The 12,290-nt window shown below is 45.9% G+C and overlaps 1 protein-coding gene and 1 long non-coding RNA gene across 2 annotated transcripts in view; one reads left to right on the top strand and one right to left on the bottom strand.

Annotated features, from left to right (window-relative positions):
- LRRN1 (leucine rich repeat neuronal 1) overlaps window positions 1-5,554 on the top strand; it is a 35,863-nt gene extending 30,309 nt beyond the window's left edge. Inside the window, exon 2 of the mRNA XM_019667130.1 lies at window positions 2,230-5,554. Coding sequence (XP_019522675.1) covers window positions 2,503-4,656 — 2,154 coding nt within the window. The 5' untranslated portion in view covers window positions 2,230-2,502 and the 3' untranslated portion in view covers window positions 4,657-5,554. The remainder of the gene's footprint in view (window positions 1-2,229) is intronic.
- LOC109395805 (uncharacterized) overlaps window positions 1-12,290 on the bottom strand; it is a 426,818-nt gene that overhangs the window by 130,983 nt on the left and 283,545 nt on the right. The gene's annotated exons all lie outside the window — the stretch shown is intronic.

Raw genomic sequence — 12,290 nt, 5'->3', positions numbered from 1 at the left:
AGACAGTGGAATAAATTTGCGGAGGTAATAATATTCAGAATCTGTTATTCTCTGAGTATGTTTTCATTGTACAGAATTTCCTGATAACAGTCAGAAGCAGGTGGTTTTATGATAGTGACAAGTTTTGCGCACATGTAATGTATGGTAATGTAACCAGCGTGGGGGAGGACAATGCCAGTCCCTCCCCACAGAGACGGCACGTAGCCTGCACCACGCCACACAGCCCTTTCCTGCTTCCACCTCCAAACTGCCCAATCTGGACGGCAAGATTTTTTCTTTTTAATTCTATCTTGTTAGACCAGCAACTCAGTTTGCATATTGTTTAAAACAACCACAAAATGTAAGACTTTCCCCTGTCTCTACTAAAATATGACCAATACGGAACTCTTAGGACCGGCTCTTTGTGTGATTGTACTTCTTGATGAATCACGAGGATAATAACTATGTTTTGCAAAGAGATAACAGCAGCAGCTAATGTGAACGGAAAGCCTGCTATGTGTTGAGCACCAGCCTTTAAGCACATTATGCCCTGTCTTACTGGATCCTTACGGTCACCTTATATGAGTAAAGAAAACACTAGGCATGGAAGTTCCTTCAGGACTCAGAGCTGAGGTTCACTATGGAGACACAAATGTAAGCACAGAGCTGTGCTTTTAGCACCTTAGCAAGCAACAGCCTTGAGAAAGCCCAACAGACACTGAATCCATGTGGCTTTTTACACATGATTGGAATCCTGAGAACTCGAACCATTAAATACTAATGTCATCCTTACAAGCGGGTGAGCCGTACCTATTTCACCTCAGACCTTATTAAAACCAACAGGTGATGGCGAAATAACATCAAACATCCCAGCTTTCCTCCGTTTACTTGTCCCTCCGACAACCACTATTCAGTTAAAACTACACTAAGATAATAAAGATAAATATAGTTAACTTTTATCAGCCTTTAATTTCAGTCAGGCACTACCCTAAGAGCTTAACATAGGTTCCTTTCATTTTCTCAATACTCCTACAATTTTGTGGGGTGTCAGGTGGTCACATGTCTTGCCAGGGAGACTGCATCATGGATGGGGAAGAGGCTTGATCACTGCACTGTACACCTGAAGCTGAAGTTGTATACTATTGTATGTCAACTATAAGTGAATATATATATATATATATATATATATATAGTCATGGGATATGGAGTATAGTGTGGGAGTGGAGTCAAGGGAATTGTAATAGATATGTATGATATTGGGGGGAAGTGGGGCGGCGGATTGGGGGAGGGGGGTTGTCACTTCGAGGGGTAAAAAGTATAACTAGTGCACTGTGTTGTACAGCTGAAACTAATTCTAAAAAATGTGTATTTCATAATAAAAAATAATTAAAATAAAAAATAAAAATAAAAAATTCAAAAAAAAAATCCTACAAGAAGTTCTTGTATGACCAACCCTATTTTATAGTTGAAGAAGTGGAGGTTTCAACAGGTTCAATAACATATCCAGCATACCCATGGTCCATCACTTCTGAAGGGCCAGTGACATGCCCATGAGATTGATGAAATCATACATGTGTTACGTAGACATGCTTATTAGTGTTTTAATGGAGACCCATGGTATGGTGGAATGGAGTCCTTTTACTATTTTATTCAGCCAGAATCAGATGTGGCTATGAGAATATCAGAAAAAGCGATATTTTCCTATTGTAGTTGTGGTCAATTAATTTTTTGCATAAGAATAATCGAGCTAGAAAAGCACTGGTTGAATATGTCTATAGAATGTACTGTTCAGAAAAGAGTTGCAGGAAACCAATAAAATATTAATTAACATGTAAATAACTAAGCATGAACTTTGAGTCTTTAATTCACTGCCTGTCATGCTTTGCTTTTGACCTTTTGATTTTTTTGGAGCTATACATATGTGAAATTTCTAAAGTGGCTTTTGTTTGTAAAGAACTGACATCTGGGGGCTTTTCAGAGCGCTCCTAGTGTGTGAGTGAGTGTGTGAGTGAGTGTGTGTGAGACTTCACCCAATACAAGCAGTCCCAATTTAATTGTAAACTCGGTAACCAGTTTATGTAGCAAGCGAAATACAGTAACAGTGTCTTGCAATTGAAAACCTTGTTTAGTTATTTTGAACATTCTGTTATTAGATTTGCAAGCGATTGTGCCTTTTTAGTAGACGAAAGAAAGGCTATGACGAGGAAGCCTCAGGAATAAACATAACATCTGTCCTAATTGCATTTGCAGGCACATCTCCAGACTGGGGTTCGGCCGAAGCGACGCATGCTCCAGCCCCATGGGCATGCCTGCGATCGAGGGACGCAGCTGACAGACTCCAAAGTGCTTCCTCCCTTTTGAAAACTGCGGAAAACCATCCCTTCAGACTCTGGAACCCCACGCCCCCCAGCCCAGCCGGACTCACTGGCGTGAATGTTGACCTTCTCTGCTCGCTGTCCCACGTAGCGCCCGAGAGTGCGCCCCCTGCTGTGCACACTCGCGAGTGTCAGGGTGGAGGCCAGCATGGCGAAGATGAGCTTTGTGTCGTCAGCAGCTTGTCGACTGGTGCTGGGCTTGCTGATGACATCATTGACTGGGTCCTCCCTGCAGGGCGGCGAGTGCCCGCAGCTGTGCGTGTGTGAAATCAGGCCCTGGTTCACCCCGCAGTCCACGTACAGGGAAGCCACCACCGTCGACTGCAATGACCTCCGCCTCACCCGGATCCCCGGCAACCTCTCCAGCGACACGCAAGTGCTTCTCTTACAGAGCAACAACATCGCCAGGACGGCGGACGAGCTGCAGCAGCTCTTCAACTTGACGGAGCTCGACTTCTCCCAGAACAACTTCACAAGCATCAGGGAGGTGGGGCTGGCCAACCTGACGCAGCTCACCACGCTGCACCTGGAGGAGAACCAGATCACCGAGATGACGGACTTCTGCCTGCAGGACCTCAGCAACCTCCAGGAGCTCTACATCAACCACAACCAGATCAGCGCCATCTCCGCGAACGCGTTCTCAGGCTTAAAAAACCTCCTACGGCTCCACCTGAACTCCAACAAACTGAAGGTCATCGACAGCCGCTGGTTTGACTCGACGCCCAACCTGGAGATCCTCATGATCGGGGAAAACCCCGTGATCGGCATCCTGGACATGAACTTCAGGCCGCTGGCGAACCTGCGAAGCTTGGTTCTGGCCGGCATGTATCTGACCGACGTCCCCGGGAACGCGCTGGTGGGCCTGGACAGCCTGGAAAGCCTGTCTTTCTATGATAACAAGCTGGTCAAGGTCCCTCAGCTCGCCCTGCAGAAAGTTCCCAACTTGAAATTCTTGGACCTCAACAAAAACCCCATCCACAAAATCCAGGAAGGGGACTTCCGGAACATGCTCCGCCTGAAAGAACTGGGGATCAACAACATGGGGGAGCTGGTGTCCGTGGACCGCTACGCCCTGGATAACTTGCCGGAGCTCACGAAGCTGGAGGCCACCAACAACCCCAAGCTGTCCTACATCCACCGTCTGGCTTTCCGCGGCGTGCCCGCTCTCGAGAGCCTGATGCTCAACAACAACGCGCTCAACGCCGTTTACCAGAAGACGGTCGAGTCCCTCCCCAACCTGCGCGAGATCAGCATCCACAGCAACCCCCTGCGCTGCGACTGCGTCACCCACTGGATCAACTCCAACAAGACCAACATCCGCTTCATGGAGCCGCTGTCCATGTTCTGCGCCACGCCACCCGAGTACCGGGGGCAGCAGGTGAAGGAGGCCTTGGTCCAGGACTCCGGCGAGCAGTGTCTCCCCATGATAGCTCACGACACGTTCCCGAGCCATTTAAGCGTGGACATCGGCACGGCGGTTCTCCTGGACTGCCGCGCCATGGCCGAGCCGGAGCCCGAAATTTACTGGGTGACGCCCCTTGGAAACAAGATAACTGTGGAAGTGCTTTCCGAGAAATACAGGCTAAGTAGTGAAGGCACCTTGGAAATAGCCAACATACAGATCGAAGATTCGGGAAGATACACCTGTGTCGCCCAGAATGTGGAAGGGGCGGACACGCGCGTGGTGACAATTAAGGTAAACGGAACCCTTCTGGATGGCACCCAGGTGCTGAAAATATACGTCAAGCAGACGGAATCTCATTCCATTCTAGTGTCCTGGAAAGTTAATTCCAATGTCATGACGTCAAACTTAAAGTGGTCATCTGCCACCATGAAGATTGACAACCCCCACATCACATACACTGCCAGGGTCCCCGTGGATGTCCACGAGTACAACCTCACACACCTGCAGCCTTCCACAGATTACGAAGTGTGTCTCACGGTGTCCAATATCCATCAGCAGACTCAAAGGTCATGTGTGAACGTGACAACCAAAAACGCGGCCTTCGCACTGGACATTTCTGATCAAGAAACCAGCACAGCGCTGGCTGCGGTCATGGGGTCCATGTTTGCTGTCATTAGCCTTGCGTCCATTGCTGTGTATATTGCCAAGAGATTTAAGAGGAAAAACTACCACCATTCATTGAAAAAGTATATGCAAAAGACCTCTTCCATCCCACTAAATGAGCTGTACCCACCACTCATTAACCTCTGGGAAGGTGACAGTGAGAAAGACAAAGATGGCTCTGCAGACACCAAGCCAACCCAGGTGGACACATCCAGAAGCTATTACATGTGGTAACTCCGTGGATGTTTTGCTTCTGGTAGTAAGGAGCACAAAGACATTTTTGCTTTATTCTGCAAAAGTAACAAGTTGAAGACTTTTGTATTTTTGACTTTGCTAGTTCGTGGCAGAGTGGAGAGGACGGGTGGATATTTCAAATTTTTTTAGTACAGCGTATCGCAAGAGTTTCACACGGCTGGCAGCGTCTCCGGGCTTCCAGTTTGTGTTTGGTTTTTATTCTTATCATTATTATGATTATTATTATTATATTATTATTATTATTTTGTTTTAGTTGTGCTAAACTCAATAATGCTGTTCTAACTCCAATGCTCAATAAAACGATTAACAACAGGTTGGGGTTCCCCTGTGCTTTTACCAGTAGCATGACCCCTTCTTCTGAAGCCATCAGTAGAAAGTACCACTTCCTCTGCTAACAACACCGTTGTGAAGCAGCACTGAACTTTTTGTAGCAATCTGGTCTACAGACTTTTCACTCAAGAAGCTAAGGCTAGACTTGTTACCTTCGTTGAATGATGTTAGTTAACTGTACTGTAATGTTGTATCAACTGAATTGAATGTTTGCCTTTGAACAATGACTTTTCTTTTTTTGTAATAGTTTAAAGAGGCTTAGAAAAAGCTAACAAGCAATAGAAATATGTATATCAGATTTTTTTAATGTAACAAACTACATGTTAATTGTTACCTTATTCTTTTTATCTTTAGTAGACACTTTTAAAAGAAAAGACAATAATTTTGTTGTGTTTAACTCACCAACGTGTGGTGTATAATGAAGACAGAACTATAATAAATTAGTTTTGTTCTGATTTTTTTAGAACATTTGCAATAATGGATCATTTATAGTTCCTGCTAGTGGCAGCAGTGATATTTTTCACATCCCTGAAAACAACCACCCAAAGAAATCAACTACAGCACGATGCTTTTAAAAACTAGGCCCTAAAAAGTTTTGAGTTCTTTTTTCTAAGGGAAGAAATCTCTATTTTAATGAAGATATTTTAATGAACAGGATTTCTATATTTTAAATACTACTGACCAGACCTAATGGCGGGAGAAGTTCATGTGGGGAAAAAAGTGTAATGCTGTATCCCATGATTAACTAAATAGAGAGGGAGAGAGAGAATGAGAGAGAGAGAGAGAGAGAGAGAGAGAGAGAGAGAGAGGGAGGGAGGGAGAGAGAGAGAGNAGAGAGAGAGAGAGAGAGAGAGAGGGAGGGAGAGAGAGAGAGGAGAGAGAGAGAGAGAGATTGTATATGTCACATTAGCTTTTTGCTTTCTGTAAGGGCTTTGTTAAAATCTGATCTTTTTTTTTTTTTAAAGTAGTATCCATACTCGCCCTGAAAGTCTAAACCATAGAGTTAGGTAGTATTCCAAAATGTATTACTTGTTATACCTTTTTCACCAGCTATCTATCTGTTGACTTGTAGACCCATATTGGTCCATAGATGTGTGGCTATATCTTCTGGGACAAGTAAATGATTAATGGAGAACTGAACAACTTCAGTACGGTTGACACTTTTCGTCCAAATAATACATAGAGACACTTTTGTAGAATTAAGTGTTTCCCGGGAAATGTGCGTGTGTGCAATTTAGAACAGAAGGAGGTACATTTTTAGAGAGGAGGCCAGTTCCACGGTGGGGCAGGGTGGGGTTTAAAGGTATAGTTAGAAGAGAAAGGACCCATTTGAAAACACAGGTTCATAGCGCAGAGAAATAAAGTGAGGCTGTTCAGATGGCGCCTGCGGCCACACCAGGAACGATGAGATTGTCAACAGGGGGTGAGAGCAAGCAGGTGCCAGGTGAGCAAAAGCAAGGGACAGGGCGCAGACAGAAAGTGCAGGTTTCTTACTAAAATTCCCTGTCATGAGTCACTTGGAAAGACACACAGAGCAGTGCTTCCCTTCCCATTTCAAAGAGGAAGAAAAGAATTCCAGGTGCCCAAGCCGGCGAGCAGCACAGAAGCACCAGCATCTGAGCTAGAAGCTTCTCTTCTCACAGCCTTCCTTCCTTTGCTGCTGAGAAACCCGGGGCCCAGGGAGACTCTCCTGCCAGCTGAGAACTCTGCACCCCACCTCCTGGTGGGTTCCCACAGCCTTCCGGGTTCCCGCGCAAGCTCCTCTCTCAGTTCTCAACAACCTCGGCTGTCCCTGCTTCCAAAACGCAGTCCACAAGTCCCTTTTCCCTCACGTCAAATATTGGCCCCCGGTGGACAGGAGGTCAGGAAATGTCCTCCCCCGCTGGTATTGCCATGGGATGACCATGTGGGGACACAGAATTGGAGATGCTTTGAGCGCAACGCTGGGCGCTGCCAGTGGGGGAGCTTGTCTGAGTATCTGCAGAGAGCAGGGGACCACCTGGAAAACTGCTCATCTGCACGAGCTGAGGGAGCGGTGGCCTGGACGCATCGGGCCCAGAGCGGGGTGCAGGCAATCTTTTCCCCATAAAATACTGATCTGAACCTGGCACAGGATCGGCGCTCAGCTCTCAGGGGTATAAATGGAGGCAAACAGCCCCTTCTCTATCCTGGGCACAGAGCAGGCTGGGCTCTGTCAACTACCTTTTGCCAGGCCACTTTGGGGAGAAAGATATCTTTTAACTTTTCCTCCTCCAATAAAATATTTTAGCTTATTTTTCCTTGTCTGTGCTAATTGGTTTGGTTCTCAGTTGGCAGAAAGCAAAATGGCATGGTACTTTTTTCCCTAGCCAAGTATTTCCTCATTCGTACTTAATTTAATTTGATAAGTTAGACAGCCAGTGAAATTACACATCAAATGAAGTCCTGACTGATACTGAAGGTTATAGAACCTTAAACAGTAAAGCAACTATTATAGGTCACTTTCTAATTTCATAATTTCCCTTTTTCTTCCTGTTACCTTCAGGGCATATAATGTGTCTTTAACCTGATGTTACAAGGTTATTTTCAGAGCATTTTCTCAAAACAGGCATTCCCAAATTTGCCCATTTAATTAATGACAAATTAAATTGATGCCATGAATATAAAAACAAATGAATTGCTTATCAGTTTTTCTAATTTGTGTGATTTAAAAAAGGAATCACCTCCATTCTTTTACAAATAATATCCAAGTCCATTATTTTCTCTCACGTGGCCTGATATTTTTTCAGGCATTCCTTTATTTGCTAAGGACACTGCAATCTGTCCTTTGCTCGGTGTTTGCTTTCCACCTCTGTTCATCTTGCAAAGCATTTTCTTCTCTTCGCTACTGCTTTTGCCCGTGGAAAAAGACCATTTCATATCTCATCATTGCCGGGAAAACCATCCTTTCTGCCTTTCTATTCATTGAAAGGGGGAATCTAACCACTTCCGTTGCTCCCTAACTACAAACGACAATGCTTTCTTCACCTCAGTTCTTTCACTCGCACCCTGCTTGCAAATAGAATGTTTTTTTATTATTATTCATAAGGGTCAGCTGGCGGAAACGTGTCTATAAAGATGGTTTTAGAATCACACCAGAACTCCGGAGTGATTTGGGCCTGGAGTTTCTGCAGGACTTGGCCTGGTCTGGAGTGGACATGGACTCCCGCGTGCACCGTGGCCAGCTCCCTCTATCTGGACTCCACGTCGGGGAATGAAGGTAGCAGGTTCCTGACATAGTAAGAAGAAGGAGGTGGCGGAGGAACCCAGTGATGTTGTTCTTGCTGGCTCAGGATTAGCCAGCACAAGTGAACAGGACTAAATGGGGTTCCTGGATTACAGAAACTACCCCCCTACAGACTTGATGGTACTTATAGGAAGTACATAGCATTTCCCACAGCCATTGGATTATTGGTGTGTCTCGGGTATTATTTTGTACTGCAGAGCCTGAGAAACTGAGGGTTTAACTTAATCCCAAAAAAGTCCAGGTAAACGGGGTCTTCTTCCTGATTTACAGATAAGAAAACTAAGGCCCATAGGAGAAATCATTTGCCTGATGGCGTAACAGCTCATATGTGGGTGACCATGATGGCCTTTCATGTCAGTGTCCCCTCCCTCCATCCAGCGCCCTCCTAAAGTGCAAGGAGGGGCATCTGTGGAAGGGCAGAGGCTGCGGTCACGGGCACGTGGGAAAGGCAAGGAAGGACGCAAGAGGGAGCTCATGGGAGGTGACAGTGAATGGCTCTATGTCTTAACCGCATTTCTGTCTCCCCTTTAAGAAGCTTTATGGGATGGTGCCTGCGAGATACACATCAAAACTGTTCACATCAAGAAGCTAAATTGCAATTCTAACCTTCAATTCTCCCTATACGCTCCTCTCTCTAACACGCTCAGGAAATTAAAAATTTTAGAGAGTTTCGTGGAGGAGATTCCAGACACATTCTTTCCTTAGCAGCAGTAACCATGGAAGACTTCCGTTAAAGTGCTGACAAACTCAATGCTTAGCTCCAAAGCTTAAACGGGGGAACGCGAAGTTCACATAATTAGGAAGTTGCAAGGGTGGCATCTGACATACCTGGGAACAAGTGGCTTTTGTACAATCACCAGGTGAGATATTAGCATCCAGGAAACCCTCTGCTCCCCGCAAGAGTCCACCCAGGAACCATAGGCATGAAAGGGTGTTTTTGTTGGTGGTTGTGGTGTTTTTTGTTGTTGTTTTAATAAATACGATAGCCCTCCTGACATGCCCCATTTTGTCAGATGTGCGCTACTTACTATGACACAAAACCACTATCACGCAGCTCGCAAAAGTAGCTCTGGGCGCGAGGGGCCCCGACCCAGCCACCATCCTCCCTTCTGCCTTGGCCTCCCTCGCTCTCCCATGAGGTTAAACAGACAAGGTCACTTCCAGCCTGGGCCCTAACGGAATCTTCATGAATTCCTAATAGGGAGCTGTCCTGAATTGAGTATAATAGTATTTTAATGCATTAACATGCGAGTCAGCACACCTCACTCATAAACGAAGGAAGGGTGGGCGGGGGGGGGGAGTAAGCAAACCACTTACAGTGGTGACTTCTGAAGGAATAAGTGGGGAGAAACATTAACTGTCAATAATGTTGTCAATAAACATTTACTGGACAGTGACAGATGACTACTATTGGATTGTCGGAAAAGTCATGATGCATTTTTGCAATGAAAAACAGAAAAAAATACATCACGACTTTTCCAACCACCCAATAGAATTAGTGGAGTGATCACATTGTAAGGTATAAAAATATCAATTCACCATAGTGTACACCTGAGTCTAATATAATATTGTATACCACCTATACTTACATTTTAAAAAGTCAAAAAAATATACCACTAAAAAAACACATTACTGTGTATCTAGCCCCCCGTTAGGAGCTGCCCATGGATCGTTTACATGTAACCCTCCTAGTCACCTCTGGGGGCTGGAGGGAGGCAGGGACACTGTCCCTCTGTTAAAGATGGAAAAAAAATGGATACTCAGCCTCAGAGATGAAAGCAACGTACCTGAAATCACACAGCTGCTAAGAGGCAGAACTTAAACCCGGGGTCTGTATGATTCACATGTGTGGTTTTTAATGATCAAACAGTCTGCCAGCTAAATCGAGATCAAAAGTGTAGCACACAGCCCACCGGCACATTTGGCTCTTGGAGCAGCAGGGGACATGGAGCGAACGGGGGCTGCCCAGCGGCGAGGCCTCACAGTACAGGGTCTAACGTAAGACTCAAACCTGAGCTCATTCTACAGAAATAACAGCAAGCCAAAGGGGGAAAAGCAAAGGCAACTACTCGAGGTTTGTGAGAACAACTCCATACAGACAACTGGAAGCCATGAGCTACAGAAGAAAAAGCAGTTTGAGTGAATGAATGAATGAATGAATGGCGAGGTAGGAGGGGTAGAGGTCAGAGTCAACGCCATGTATTGCTACATACTGAGCACACACCACACTCCAGGTGTGCTGAGCATGTGGACTGTATTACCTCATGCAATCCTCAATACCTCTATGAAGCAGGAAGCCCCCCATTTTTCACATGGAGAAACCCAGCGGTTCATCAGCCGCGCGTGATGAAGCCAGGATGCCAACGCTGGCTGCCAGGCTCCAGGGCCCGACACGAACCACGGAGCTGTTTTCTCGCTAACGAGGCACCAGGAATGCTGGGCGGACCATCTAGCTCACGTGCTGGGGTCATTCAGTGCTTGCCTGAGAGTGGGGACCAAGGAAACGGGCAGGTGTCGTAACCTTTCCAGGACCTTCCCACAAAAGCTCTGTCACATGTGTGGGTAAGAGGGAACGTGCTGCCTCGCTCTTTTTCTTTTGTAACCATTACGGCTCATCTGACATTTTAATCATTTCACTGATCCCGCCTTGGAAGCTATACCGCCTCATCCAGAGCCAAGCCGCGCTCTGGTGCCCCGTGTAGTCTCAACCTTCCTGTAAATCATTCCGGGAGATGGGAGGACTGGGCAGATAAACTCCCCAAAGAACCATTAAAGTGAAGAGTTTTATGCCAAATCCCATATCTTTGTGATCTCAATAGACTTTAATTTAAGAATATATGACTTTCTATCTTCTAAGAGGCAAATTGGTTTAAGTATTTCCTGTTTTACTGATGGAACGATGAAAAGAAGGCCACTATGAATTTTAACTAAAATCGATGCTCCCGTGTTATTTTCCCTCTTGTTAGAAATCACGCCCTTATGACAATGCTTGATTTCACCAGATTCTATTCTAACTGGCTTAGGTGTGCCCCCAACCCATGATAAGGTGGATCCTATCTGCCAATCATTTAAGAATGGTACTTTTTCCCCTTCTGATTATAACAGTAATATATGTTCACTATGGAGAATCTGGAGAATATATTAAGGAAAAATAGTGTATAATTCTACATCTCCAAAATCAGCAAGTGAGATTTTGGTGTACTGCCCTCCACTCTGTTCCCTCTGTGTATATATTTATATACATACATATGCATATAATTATAAAAATATACATCTTTATGAATATAGAATTAGAAAACCTGGTGTATATGGTTTGTGTACTGTTTTCTTCATGTAAAAGTCAGCATCTTCCCGTATTATTAAACTCGCTCTGGAAGCATGATGTTGAAGTCTGCAGACTCATCCATCACGTCCAGTGGGGACAGCTCCTTCTGTGGGGACATTTTACCTCTCCCACGGCAAACACTAGGGACATCAAAATAAGCCTGGGGGCTCCTGCTCCCCAGGGCATAGTCACTAAGGAAGAGGGACACCCAGGCCAACGGCCGCCCAGTATGAGCAATGCCGCCCAGAGGATGGAATGGCGGCACCGAGGCACAGCGGGGAGAGCCTGGTCAGTGTGGGGGCTCAGGCATCAGATCTCACTAGATCAGGGGAGGGTCCACAAGCCCACATGCAGACGGAGGGCGTCCCAGGCAGAGGGTGTGAGACCTCCGGCCACAGAGCCTCCAAGGACATGGAGAAGCTTCTGGAGGAGCTGGGGTTCCAGGGACCCTCTGGTGATGGGGGGAAGGGGCCGCCAGAAACACAGGGTTAACTACATAGGAAGCCGAGGTTGGAGAGAAGCTACAGCAAGTTTTTGTGCTGAGATGAGAGGGAGAGGCTGAGTAACACAAGGAGGCTACGGGCCCCAAGGGGCTGCGCTCCCAATTTCATCGTTTTTAGCCATCCCCCATAATCCCTCGGGGAGTGCCTTCCTGGTGAGATGAGAGAAATTGGCCAGAGCAGCCTGAGAAAT

The sequence above is a fragment of the Hipposideros armiger genome, unplaced genomic scaffold (genome assembly GCF_001890085.2).
Source record: "Hipposideros armiger isolate ML-2016 unplaced genomic scaffold, ASM189008v1 scaffold_483, whole genome shotgun sequence".
In the NCBI taxonomy this organism is placed as follows: domain Eukaryota; kingdom Metazoa; phylum Chordata; class Mammalia; order Chiroptera; family Hipposideridae; genus Hipposideros; species Hipposideros armiger.
This window is presented reverse-complemented; position numbering and strand designations above follow the sequence as displayed.